The sequence below is a fragment of the Ambystoma mexicanum genome, chromosome 12 (assembly GCF_040938575.1).
Source record: "Ambystoma mexicanum isolate Mex_15411 chromosome 12, UKY_AmexF1_1, whole genome shotgun sequence".
In the NCBI taxonomy this organism is placed as follows: domain Eukaryota; kingdom Metazoa; phylum Chordata; class Amphibia; order Caudata; family Ambystomatidae; genus Ambystoma; species Ambystoma mexicanum.
In genome coordinates, this window is record NC_090936.1 from 1,103,451,370 (window position 1) to 1,103,465,700 (window position 14,331).

A 14,331-nucleotide genomic window follows, 5' to 3' on the forward strand; every position below is an offset into this window, starting at 1 on the left:
GAATGGGAATGGGGATGTACTGGGTCCAGGTCCCGAGAAAAGGGAATTACCGGGCCCGCAAAAGTCAGAATGGCCCGGTAATTTCCTTTTTTTTTGGACCCGGACTCGGACACGAGTTTGGAGGCAGCCATGCCGCTAAGAACGGCATGGCTACCTCCAAAATCGTAATGAGGCCCAATGGGTAGGTAAACACACACATTGTATGCTCCTCCACACATGCCATTTCTCTACTAGTCCTAATTCGATGGAATAGTTTTGGACACTATGTGATGCTTAAGCACCACCTAATAGTGAAACCTAAAAAATGTCATATGCACAGGCAAAAAGCATGAGAATATGGCGCTCTATATGTAATTTAAGCAGCTGAAGGGGTGGGAACTGATGGCCAGGTAGAGGGTGAACAGTGACCACAATTTGGAAAATCTGAGTCGATAAAGGAGTGGTCATGGGAAGTTTGGTCATTCTAAAATAAGGATTGAATGACATGCCTAGTTAGAGTAACCTTTTGCATATTTAAATATTTGGCCCTCGTAGACAGCCCTCCTCTGTCACCAACTACTGTAATTGTGATCCTTCTGCGCTCGAAGTAGGAAAATTAGTAATTATAAATGTGATTACTACATCTCTGGTGGTAGCTGGCAAGGGGTGGCTATTCAACCCCTTCGTGTAAGGCCCACAGGTTTATTAGCTTCCCCTGATCCCATTTGCGAGTAAGTTTAAGACCAATTCTCATAAGAGTGTGACTATTGTCAGATCTGATATGACTGCCTGACAATCAGTACTCAAGAGCTGGACACACAGCTAGTTCCTAGTTCCTACATGTTCATCAGTGGAGCGTAGGGGGTAGATGAAATTTGCACCCACAAAGTGAAAAGTACGGAGTTCACACTGGGAGGCCGTTCTGCGAAATCAGCATTACGGTTCTGCCGCCACTAAAATGTCACCCCGTGTTGTGCGGTTTCTCGTGGAGCCTGGTGTTTTGATTCCATGTTGCTTTCGTGTAGTGAGATGAGGAACTTCAGACAGGACTTTTCTCGATCCGTGCTAGTTCCGTGCAGCAGCACGAGAATCTTTGCATATTTTTCGATCCATCCAAAGTTCGTTCAGCAACACGAGAAACTTTGTGCAGGTCTTTTTTGATCCGTGCTAGTGTCACACAGCACCATGAAAAACTTCATACGGTTATTTTGCGAACCGTGTTAGTTTTGCGCACCGACACGAGAAACTTTGCAGGGTTTTCCCCGATCCATGCTAGTTTTGCACAGCTATAGGAGAAACTTTGCGTAGGCCTTTTATTAGTCATTGCACATTTCACACTGTGGTACAAGAAACATCCCATGCTTTATTTGATCCATGCTAGGTTTGCACATTGGTATGAAAAACTAAACAGAGCTTTTTTTTGTATACGTACTAGGTAAGCACAGCGGCACGAGAAACTTCACGTTTGCTCTTTTAGATTTGTGCTAGGTTCATGCAGCGGCGTGAGTGCGTTTTTGCAGCTCTTTTTGGTTCATGCTTCATTCACACAGGGGCACAAGACATTGCCGGCATCTCTTTTCAATTCGTGCTGGGTTTGCGCAATGGCACAGGAAAGTTTGCACAGCTCTTTTTGCTTCATGCTGGTCAGCAGATCGAAATCGAACAGATTTTTTCATCCGTGGCTGGCATAATGGAATCTAACCATATCACCTAGCCCAAGGAGGAGGCCACATATTCAGAGCTGGGTGAAAGTGTTTTCTTCTGGTGAATAGAAAACAGCCAAACTAAACTACAGAATCACTCCTTTTTAAACAAACACATTCATTTTCTTACAAATCTCTTTTTTAAACAAATCCTGTTGGCCCAATTTAAAAGTTTGGCGGTATTACCTATGGTAATACCGCCAAACATAGTTACTGTTACCAGATGCAGTAATTACTGAGTGCCTGGAAAGGTCTGCATGATCCAAGTTATTGCCATCTTGGGATCCTATAGGACTCCATGTCGTCTGACAATTACTGCATGCAGTAATTATCGCACCCGGTAATTATCACACGTGGTACTGCTTTTTTGTGGAAGTATTTAGCTCCACACAAAAGCAGCCAGTAATAGGTTTATGGAAGAAAACTCAGTATTTTTCAATGTTTTTATTTATTGTGTTTTCAGCCAATTCTATTCGACTTTTCACACACATACAAAAAGATAATACATATACAATCTATAACAATTCCAATATTTAGAAGTTAAAAACTCGGTATTTGGCAGAGTGGTAAAGAAACACCCAGACCTGGCGTTAAAGGCTTGAAAAACACACACACAGAAGCTCAGAAGAGTGTTTTTCCCAAAATCACAAGGCACACCTTTGCAATCCCACCAATTTGTAACACGGATTAAGCAGTAAATTAAATGTACAATGGAGTACACATTCCGCTCAGGGGTGTTGCTAGATCTGGAAGAGACCCGGGGCTACGCTAATGTCGGGACTGTCGGGACTCTGGGCTAGCTAGCGAGCCCTTTGCTTGTAGCCCCTGAGCTTCTATCAGGGGCTACAACCAAAAGACCCGGGGCTTTAGCCCCCGATCCCATGAGTCCCCCTGACCCCCACTAGCAACGCCTCTTGAGTTCCACTGACAGATGCAAATAAGATGAAGTTCTCTCCTGTTTAATGAATGGAAAAACACAGTCACTTAACGAGAGGCCATCTCTTTTTTGGGAAAATACACTTATGTACACTATTAAGCACTATTACAAAAGGTAACCGAGCTTGTTCATGATTCCATTGCATAAAGCCCTCAATCTGGGGGGTTCACAGCATACTCTATCTTTTTTAAGGTGTTGATTGCGGTTATGCTAATATGCGCATTTCTGCAGGGCCGGGCATAGGCGTGTTGCCACTGGGCAAGTGAACCTCGAGGCCACTCTAAACAGTCGCCATCTATGCTCAACATTTCTTCACGCATGTTGTGCTGTTGGCGGGCTCACTATTGAGCGTTGACATCCACCTGGGAGCTGTTTGTAAGATTCTGTATCGATCACTGACATCCGTGATTACTTTTCACTCGACAGATACACAAAAATAACATCCAGCTGACACGATGTTATCTGACATGCTGTCAGGGCTCTGACACAAACGCCTGCCGCCCTGACATGCATTACTTTAATCAAGACTGACGTACACAGGCGGCCGGTGGCATCGCACTATGTGTGCATGGGCGTGCGAGGAAAGAGATCCTGCAATGTGGGCAAGATACTGCTGGCGACCACCCCAGAAGGCGAGCCGGAGTTACTGCACGCTTTAGACGTAAAGCGTCAGGTGACTCAAAGGCGCCATTTGGAACACTTCACATGAAACCAGAGGCTCCTCACCCCAGAAAGCGAGTGACTGGACGCTTTAGATGTAAAGGGTCACGTCAACCAGGGGTGCTATTTTGAATACTTCCAATGACACCAGAAAGATCATACCTGCAGAAGGCGAGGTTTCAGGTGTCACAGGAAGTATTCAAAATGGCTCCCCAGATTGACTTGCACCTTTACACAAAGGCTGTGTGGGCGGGGGAAGCAGCCAGGAGGCTGCTCGGGGCGCGGGCTGAGATTAGCAGTTTCAACCCGCGACCTGAGCAACCTGATTGATTGCCTCTGCCGCCCCGTGTGCTAATAATAATAATAATAATACTGAAGTTGCAGCGTTATTTATAACGTGGTTCATGGTAGGCCATTTATATGTAGTATTTTTTATTTTCAATATGTAAAAGTGCTTTCTGCCATGTACATAGTCACCAATCATGCCAGAGACACGGTGGAGAATTTGCAGCGCTCACAGGGCAGGGCCTGGAGCTACTGTGCCCAACAAATTCAGACTTGCAGTGTGCTGCCTGATTTTTTAGTGTACTGAAATGAAAGTATATGCTTTTTAATTGTTGTTTTGTTTCTCCCTTTTCCTCCTTTCAGGCATGCTCCTAGTCGATGTCAGACTGCTTGTTATTTATTTCTAGAGGGAATCTTGCTTTATTTTTGTTTTTTGTAAAGCGCCCCATGCAGCCTTTCAAAGCACTTCACAGCGCATTAAGAGGGGGATGGAAATAGACATCCGGTGGAAGTTCATCATGACCGGAGGTCAAGATGGATCCGCCAAAGATCTTCTGTAGGAAGTGTTGGGATGGAAATTAGCCTATTCAACCCCGATAGGCGCTTTAAGGGGAGGCAAATCTCATATGAAATTGTGTAGTGTACAAAGGGGGGAGAGGACCGTGCTATGAAACTCGGTACGGATATAATAAAGCGCAAACAATAGATGCATAACTAGTTTGCGCATTTTGTAATTATGGCGGATAAATAGGCTTGCATGGCCGCGCTGCACAATTCATAGCTCCCTGAAAGGACTCTATCATGCCCAGATCATTGAGACAGGATGGATCCGCATAACCAGTTCTCACGGAAGCAGCCTCTTGTCCCTTCATTGTTCCAATTACTTAGTATCACTTGGAGGAATGCGCCCTGCAAGGCAGTGAGAAAACACCAGGCTTCTCACAGTGCCCATCATCGCAGCCAAGCTGCCAGCAGACCTCTAACCCCCACCCAGCCTACCAGGGCCATGACCCACACCACTGACCTGATACCCACACCCCTGGATTCTAAGATAGTGAATGACCCCAGCCCAAATTGTGAACCTACTGTCCATAAAGGATCTAAGCATGAGCGACTGTTTCACCTCCCCACATACATACATCCTTTGTAACACAGGGAGGAATACATTATAGATTAAAAGGAGGGTAGAAGCCTTCGGTGGGAGAGAAGCAGTATCAACAACGCATAGAATGTGTGGATCAGTGTGACTGTATTTCTTCCTTCCTTCCCCTGGCAACAGCCCCAAGCCTCCCAGGTGCATGCCACAGTGATGTAGTATTAGGCTTAGCATATTATAACAGTTTTTATAATGTAACTTTTGAGGAACCTGACCTTCACTCTGCGGAGAGATGAGTTCAGCTGACCCACATGGGGGCTGACAGACGGCGGAGAAAGTGAAACAATTGAAGCCTGGCATCCGCTATGGAGCAGGTCCATGCATAGGGCCTCACCAACCAGGCTTGCACATTTTGACTGTATGTAATGATGTCACTTATGACGCTGTGCGCTCTTTTAATGCATTGCTCATGAAGACTCTGGCAGAACGTTCTCGAGCAGCAGAGTCCTTTTCTTATATTTTGTATTCTGTAAAATGTAACCTTGTTATCCTTGCAAGCTATCCCTTGGCCTATTTCCCTAGAGGGATGTATTCTTTCAGGTGAGAGCGTGAACAGGGACTTGCCTTCAGAAGTAAGATCAATGTGTCTGTTGGGTGTCCTGACCCACGTTTGAGCTATCATGCTGCAACATTTGGTGCTGTGGGCTTAGAAAATCCAAGATGGCCAAAAAGCCCACATGTACGCCCGAATAGGAAAACTGTGCAGTACTGGCATGGAAAACATCATGATGGCCAGAACTTCCCAGAAAATGCACAGCGAAATGCATGAAGAATAGGCTGCCACCCATTTTTGCCTAGTTTGTGAGCACATGAGGGCACTGCCTAAAACCACCATTGGGCTACCCACACAGTAGCCTGAAACCATTGGGAATGGCAATGCTGATTGCCAAAAGCAACCTAGAACTGTGGGGAATTCATTTTCTTAAATCCCAAAAATGGTTGCATTACCAGTACTCACCACTATCAGAAAGCCGGCGTTTTAAAACCACCAGACTGTTGTGTAAAACTGAACAAATGAAACAAAACCAGACCAATGAAACACTTGCTGGGACAGGTAGGGGGATTCAAATCCAGTTGCTGCAACGCGCTCTGCCGGACCACACAACATCCAGAAGATACCAGATCCAACACTTAGACTTTAAAACTCCAAAGAACTTGATTCAGAACTCAAAGCAAGGGCCTAAACCCACAAACTGAGAACTCTTCTCAGCAGGCCTCAGCATCCAGCAAACCTAACAGCGGTAGCAGCATCCAGGAGCCGTGCAGATCAGCGCTGTGTCCAGAGAAAGCTGTGCAGAAAGATCCAGGAGCTGTGCACAGACGCTGTACCCAGAGATCCAGGAGCCAGGCCAGGAGCAGTGTCAGACCAGACCAGCAGAGCAGAGACCAGACGCTGTGCGCAGAGACCGTCCGGGGCGAAACCAGAACCGAAGCCATCTTGACCCGATCCGTGAGACCTAGACCTTCCAAATACATTGTGAGTACAGCTAGGACGGTGTGAAACCAAATCTCTTAGATTCCAGTGATATAATTCAATCTATTTAATCTAAGTAGAACTGCCTCTTAACTGTCACTTGTCAATTCTGCAGCCGCATAGCTGTCACCTGTCATTTTTAAAAGCTGTCACCTGTCAATTGAGTTACTTTAAATTCGAAAAACGACCTTTACAAAATCGTTCATATCTTTGGAACCGTTTGGGCTAGAAACTTGGTTTAACTTTCCTCTCAAAGCTTAGAATCTTAGCTTTTCAACGAACCTAGAACCGACTTGCTACTCCTTAAACCTTTGCCGTAATCGTGATTCACGCATTCGCGAATTTTGCCGCGATTCGCGGTTTGGTTAAAAATCCAGCCACGTGTGAAAACAGCAGCTTCCTTGCTTTCCTTTGCCAAAAATTCATTTAACCTGCTAGTTACTCCTGGAGCATTGTTAAAGGGAGCCTGAGGGAGCCTGAGCTCATCCCAAGTATCTTTCACTCACCCTGAACCTCCTAAAGGGAATTAAAACCATTTTCAGCATATTCCTCACTTCATTGCCAGCACATATAAAAGCATTTTGGGCCTGTGTTTCAACTTCTATCCGTAGTCTAAGCTTGCTGGGGTGAACTGAATTACATTTGATTGCATGTCTGAGAACTGTGTGCTACTCTTCATTTCCTTACATTGCATAAGGGGGGGAGTGGATTGCCAGAGAAAAGTGATTACATTGTTTTGTTGAAATCATATTGAGTATTTTCTGTACTGCATTTTCATTCAACATTGTATCCATCTGAACTTATATAAAGCATTCTCTACCACCTTATTCTTCTGTTCCTATTCACAAGTGTGCTACCTCATCCTTATACTACTCCTGGGTAACCAAATCAGTTTACTAGAAGGAGATTATTCACTGTTGATCACTGCTCATGTTTTAAGTGTGATATTAATTATTAATTCATTATAAAAGTGTGATATATGTACTGTTAATTTTTTTTTCAAATAAACCTTTTAAACTTGCAAAACAGAACTACTTCTTGGCTCAGTGGGGTCAGGGGGATTCTAAGAGAGGGGTGTTATTTAGGGGTTGTCATCCAGAACTCATGAACTGGACATAAAGATATATCAATAAGGGTTTCCATTCAGTATCCCAGACTAGGCATTGACTTAGCTGTAGTGTTTAATTGAATCCTCTTACATGTCCTTGAACAGGTATCATTGCTTGATAGAGAATCAATGTTTCCATGCTTTAGTAAATAATCTGTTTCTCTTTCAGGTCACCTATGTTCCTGACCCAGGGAAAGGGAGAAAAGCTGGTGCCAGTGGTTATTTTATGAACTTTAACAGGTGGCCTATTTTCACTTATGGACCAAGATCACAGGTTTACCGCGATGATCCGAGCCAGCTATTGAGTGTTAATTTTGAGATCACTAAGGGATAAAGCACATAAAGGACACAGGACCAGCACAAACATCGCCCACATTACAGTTTCATTTCAGCATTACCAACCTACTAAATTAACCATTTCACTGCCGGGGCTTCAATGCTTTAATATGAAAATTGGGTCATAGGAAAACCTTGGTCTTAGAACATCTAAACCGAACACACATATCGGGTAGACTAGATGGCAGTAGCCTGCCCCAGAGAGAATTTGCTGTGACCCAGCTTATACTGGCAGGTTACCAGAGTGCATCCGTTTTCTCAATTCCCAATGATAGCACACACTGCGTTTGCCCAGTCCCCTGGATTGCTTAATCGAGAGATTTCAGTCAACATTGAAGGCACAAGAAAGAAATGAGGATTTGTATATTCCGTCTTTTGAAAACTGCAGTAGTCTGGGCGACCAGAGGCACCTATTCTTGTTAGATGCTCCATGTCTGGTTTAACCAAGTCAGGCCCAATTATTACCCGTTTGGTCTTTGGGCCAAAGCACATTCCTATGCCGCAGCTTCATTAGCATCCCAGAGAACTGATATTCTTCTGGCTATGCATGGCACTACAATGAAGATCTGCCCCATACTGTTCTATCAAATTCTTGACATCTCTTTCTTGCCACCCCTTCCATCTCTTTTCAGAACCAAGAAACGGTCAAATGAAAGGCTAATAATCCTAGGTGATTACCTGTAAACTATCCCTCTGGAGTGGAGAAACTGTAATCCACAGATGATTTCTGCAGCATAGAACCTGTAAGACAACCCAAGAAGCCGATTAGCACAAGTTATCCGCACCAGAGAATAGCTTTATTGGTCAATGTTAAGATTCAAAGATCTCAGGAAGGAACAATAGGAACTTTCTGTCATGAAATGGAAGCACGTAGGACCTGATAGCCTCGCTGGAAGGATGCGGATAGGGTTGTCCAACTCCAGGCCTTGATGGCCGGATCCATGCCGGGTTTTCAGGATACCCTCATTAACATTCATGAGAAACATTTGCATAAAATCATTCTAAATGCATGCTAAATTTACCTCATGAATATTAATGAGGGATAGCCTGAAAACCCATCAGGATTCCGGCCCTCGAGGCCTGGATTTGGAGAACCTGCACTGCTTTGCGCAGCAGCTGAGAAATGATCAGAGGTTCGTCTTCATTCACGTGACATTCCTGTGTCAGTGTGATTGATGTACCACATCCCCCATCAAATGGGATTTGTTTGAAATTCAAAAACAGATTATATGAAAAACGATAAACATTTTAAATCACTAAATCAAAAAAATGAAAAGTAGCACATTAGTTTGATCCGAGAATTAATCTTCGAAAATGCTTTCCCCACACACGTGCATTGGATTGAAGTGGGTGATCCAGTGAAAGAGGGTTCTGGGCGGTTCACACTAGCCCTCATTAAAAAGAACAAGCACGGCTTTGGGGGACAAAGTAACACTTGGGCTTTATAAACAGTGGGACTAATTCAGAAAGAAATTGAGTTGTACTCACATTTCCACCTTTGGCTGCACGTAACATTGTGTGTGTGTGAGAGCAAACTACCCCAATTTTTTTTAAAAGAGAGATTCCCGAGGCCCAAGTCCACAGAAGGGAAAGGTTCCACGGGAAAGTGAAAAGGAAAACATACTAAACTTGTTGTTTTCAGAAAGTGGTGTAAAATAGCAGAGAAAGTGAGCCATGGTCAGGAAAAAATGTTTTAAGAAGTTATACTTGTTGCAGAAGATTGTCACTGGTCCCAAATTTGATTTTGGCCACGTTGGAACAGGAGCTAACTGTAGGGCTGATTTACAAAAGCGTTTTTCAATGGGAAAATCCCATTTGCACTCAACCAGAAACAGCCACTTTGCAAATGCTGAGTGGGTCTTGTTGAAGGTACATATACTCACCTACAGTACACAATAATTAAGGCCTAAACCTCATTCTTCTGAAGGAGGACCCACGTGCTTAGAAGTTTTTAATTGTAATCTCAGCTAAACAAAAATCAGATATTTGCGGGGGCCTGCTACCAACCTGTAGCCTCACCTTCCCAGATGATATGATAGGTTATTTATAACGCACTTAATACCCTGAGGTGTCTAAGCGCAGACCGAACCTGTGTTGCTCCGTGTCATCTTGCTTCCAAGTCAAGCACGTTGCCCTGAGCTATCCTCCCGAGACTCAGCTGTAGGGCGCCACACAGATTGAGGCATGTACCCCAGAGAGGTCTTCTCTGGACAGGTTCAATTTCAGCTCAACTTTTGGGATATCGGAGGGTATGGTTTTAGCTTTAATCTGGAGACTAAGTCCCTGATTTACAAAAGCGCTTCTCAATGGGAAAATCCCATTGTCTCCAAATTCCACATGTCAAGTTTGCAAATGGAGGCTAGGTGGGCTTGGCGGGCTTGTCCTGACTTTACTCACATGTATTTATGCCCACTTTATCTTTGGATACAAGGAAAACCACTGATTTAGAAAGACCCGACAGCATTTAATCTACTGTTCATTTTGATTTGAATTGGCTAATCAGTTGGAAAATCTACAATATATAACTCTGTTTGTTTCATATAAACACCCCTACCTTTCACAAATGTCACCTTTATTTATTATGAACATACATGAACTTTGTTAGAATAACTGCTCCCGTTTTTCCCCTGTTTTAAATTTGATTCACAAAATAGGGGTCATTGCAATGATATGATTGGTTATTTATAACGCCCTATATACCCAGAAGTTTCTAAGCGCGGACCCAGAAATCGGACCTGTGTTGCTCTGTGTCGTCTTTCTTCCAAGACGAGCACGTTGCCCCTTGCATACAAATTGCCAAACATGCAATTTGGCTAATCTATAGAAAGTGGTTGCTATCCTCCCGAGGCGAATGGCAACCACTTTCTATAGATTAGCCAAATTGCATGTTTTAATTAATATACGTTTACATAATTTGCTGCTGAAGAACTAGGGTTTCCACTATTATTTTAATTTTTACAAATGAGCTGCTAGTTGTTTTTTACATTTCTGAATCGACCATGATTATTTAACACCTGCACTCACTAGATCTGACCATTATGAAGGGGGTCTTGGCATAATCATGGTTTTGCTTTAAACCCACCCGCCTTCCACAGCGTTTATGTTTTGGGTTTTACTAGACAATATATTGACCTGGGGGGTGGGGTACAGATGGAATCTATAGAGAATGTTTTTTTTTGTCAAAATTTGTTATCTGAATTTTTAAAGCTACCATATGTGCGTACAATGTTGCCTGAAAACATAATAACATTTTAAAAAACAACATTACAACAGTAATTAACAACTCCTTCTCCACTGGCAAAGTCCCAGAGAATCTAAAAGAAGCCTGGGTACTCCATCTCCTTAAGAAGCCCACACAAGACGCCAACATACCCACCAACTTCCATCCCATCACGACCATACACTTCCTCCTCAAAATACTTGACAGAGCAGTTTACCTGCAAATCCAAAACCATCTTGAAATCCACAAACTCCTCAGCACTCGCCAATCGGGCTTCCACCCTGGCCACGGAACAGAATCCGCACTCCTGGATTTAAAAATCCAAATGGAGGAGATCAAAGATAACGGCAACTTGGTCATCCACCTCCTCCTCCTCGACCTCTCAGCAGCCTTTAATCTGGTCGATCATAAGATTCTCTGCCAACACCTCTCCTCAGCTGCCCACTTTTCTTCCGAAGCCATCGCCTGGATTGAGTCCTTCCTTACCAACCACACTATGGGCCTCATTACGAGTCGGGCGGTACAGGGTTAACGGCACCGATAAAGGTGCCGGTGCCGTCAACCCCGTACCGCCCGATTCCGAGTTCCCCTCGCGGGACCCGCTCTGCACGTCTGGTCTCACCAGACGTGCAGAGCACCTGGTCTCACCAGACGTGCAGAGCGGGTCCCGCGAGGGGAAGAGGGAGCAAACAACGGGCCATCTCGTAATGGCCCGTTCTTTGCTCCCTCTCCCATTCCCATTCAGCCCTATGGGGGCTGAAATGGGAATGGGGAAGGACCGTGTCCGGGTCCTCGGAGGGAGGAATTACCGGGCCTTCCGACCTCGGAATGGCCCGGTAACTCCTCATTCCGAGGACCCGGACGCGATTTCGGCGGCAGCCCTGCCACCAATAGCCGCATGGCTACCGCCGAACTCGTAATGAGGCCCTATGAGAGTGCTCTCCGCCATTGCGGCAGCCCACCCTCACCAGTCACCTGTGGAGTGCCTCAAGGCTCATGTGTCTCACCGACCTTGTATAACATTTTCACCAAACCCCTCTTTGACAGCCTTGATTCCCTGGGTGTCATGTGCACGAACTACGCTGATGACCCTGAATCCTCCTACCCATCTCTGGAAACTACAACACAGACTCCATCGCACTCAGCAAACTTGACCATACCATCCAGGCCTGGATGGCTCAAAATGGCCTATGCCTCAATGACGAAAAAACAGAGCTACTCCTCATTGGCACACAATCACGCCTAAAGACACTCAACAACTCCTACAAAACATTTAACATCGACGGTAACACCATTACTGCTGCAAAAGAGGTATAGACCCTGGGAGTATATCTAGAGTCCACCCTTTCCTTAACCAGACATGTTAACTCCATCGCCTCATCATACACTACTAAACTAATCAACGCCTGCAGGCCCTTCCTGTCTACCAACAGTTGCATCACCTTCGCCAGAGCCCTCATCCTATCCAGGATAGACTGCTGCAACTCCCTTTTTATTTATTTTTATTTATTTATTTATTTGAATTTGTAAAGCGCACTTACAGCCCATAGGCATCGGGGCACTGTTGCAAGAGAGTGTCTTAGTTACAGGAAGATTACTTAGCTCATGATTACAGCGTATAGCTTACCAGTGAGAATTTAGTAGGATATATACATAGGTGGTTACAGGTTTGGAGTATCATACAATTACAATGAAGGTTACATCACATAGGGCGTAAAATGTGTAGCCTAAATGGGAGCAAGGGTTTAGAAATGTTTGCAGGCACCAATACCTGCAATATAAAAAACCTGCAGATTATTCAAAATAACGCCATAAGAGCAGCTTTAAACATTTCCAAACCACATCTCCTCAGCCAGACATAACTTACTCTGGCTCCCGGTCTGAGAACGCATCACATGGAAAACATTAGCACTGACCCACAAATGTATTTCCAACACTGCACCTCCCTGCTTCTCCAGGAAAATCACTAAGGCCCAATCAACCAGACCTACCTGTGACACCTACTCCCAATCACTTGTCAGCCCCAGATACAAGCGTCAGAAAGCATGGGGAAGCAGCTTCCCGGTGATTGCTCCCGAGCTATGGAATACTCTCCCATTAGCCTTACGATCTGATGCTTCATATTGGTCTTCCCCAAAGGCCTTAAAACTTGCGGTTCTCACAAGACCTCCAAATCTAACTTAACTCAAGCTAGATATGCCGCGGTAGAAAAAATGTATACACCACTTACTTTACCATCTCCTGCAACCATTACCGTAACTAACGCTATCAATGTAAATGTAATTAATTATTGTACACAATGTAATCAAAGGACCTATTGCACTTCCTTGCCTGTAACCTGCTGCAACTAAGCTTTCCATGTAACCAGCGCCCAGATGCCCCCAGGTTTGGTTAATAAATAAATAAAAAACACACTGTCATACAGTACTCTTAGTTTTTGAGGATGGACCAAACTCCACTGCTCCTCCTTACTTAAAAATCCTGCTCAACCTTTCCAGGGGGCCTCCCCACAACCAATCTCCCTCTCATGAGCTGAAATACTGTTTTTTTATTTTATTTTCTCTGTCATCCCTCATATTTCAGGGGCAGAGGGCCCTTTATAAGTCATGATTAGATTTTTTTTTCTCCAAATGATCGATTTAAAATCAATATTTTAAATAATGAAGAGAGCAGAATTTGAACAGAAAACATTTGAGAAAACTTTGAGGCTTGAGGAAATGCTGCTTTTGGATTCAAAGAATTTTTCCCGCCGATGCAGAGAAATCTCCTTCCTCCTTTCCTGTCCAGTGTGGGACTTCCAATGGCAATTATTCTTGCTGCAAACTACAATTGGCTACTGTTGCAAAATATTATGACAACTGTGGTCAGCAATATCACTGCAAAGGTACTTAGCCATGTGCTGGTGACCGCTATTTTCATGAATTGTGCCAATAATAGTCCAATATAGCACTTTTCCTTTTGGTTCCATTAAAAACAACTACAACAACATTAGAAATTGCTCAATGACAAGAGGGATGTTTCAGAATAATGTGAGGGTTAGTTTTCCAATCAGACGGAAAGGCAAGAACATGTTATGTTAAAGGTTTTTTATGCCGCGCACTGTCAACACCTGTGTGGTCCCTTGGCGCTCTGGCGGATCTGTAAAGCCAATGTGTAAGGTGAGGGGTTAAGTTAGTAGGACTGAGCGGGAGACAAGACTAAGAGAGCTGTGATGTGCTGTTGGCAGCTTCGGTTCGGTTTACACCGTTCAGCGAGCTTAGGTTTGTTGCTCGGTTAAGAGCCGTCATGTCCTGTTGTGCAACACGATACGTGGTTTGTTTTATTTTGGGAAATAATAGAAACAATAAACAAGGAAGGTTAGAGGCAGCACAGTTTTACGTTAGGGGTAGGGTAATGCAAAGGACACACAGAACTCCCTCCACAGAAAAAGAGAGTGTGCTGCAATAACTCAATCATCAAATGTACATTTTAAG

At 44.2% G+C, this 14,331-nt stretch overlaps 1 protein-coding gene across 1 annotated transcript in view; it reads right to left on the bottom strand.

The window, feature by feature from the left end:
- Positions 1-14,331, bottom strand: part of PRKCQ (protein kinase C theta) — a 450,885-nt gene that overhangs the window by 39,432 nt on the left and 397,122 nt on the right. The window contains exon 13 of the mRNA XM_069629668.1: positions 8,317-8,379. Coding sequence (XP_069485769.1) covers positions 8,317-8,379 — 63 coding nt within the window. The remainder of the gene's footprint in view (positions 1-8,316; positions 8,380-14,331) is intronic.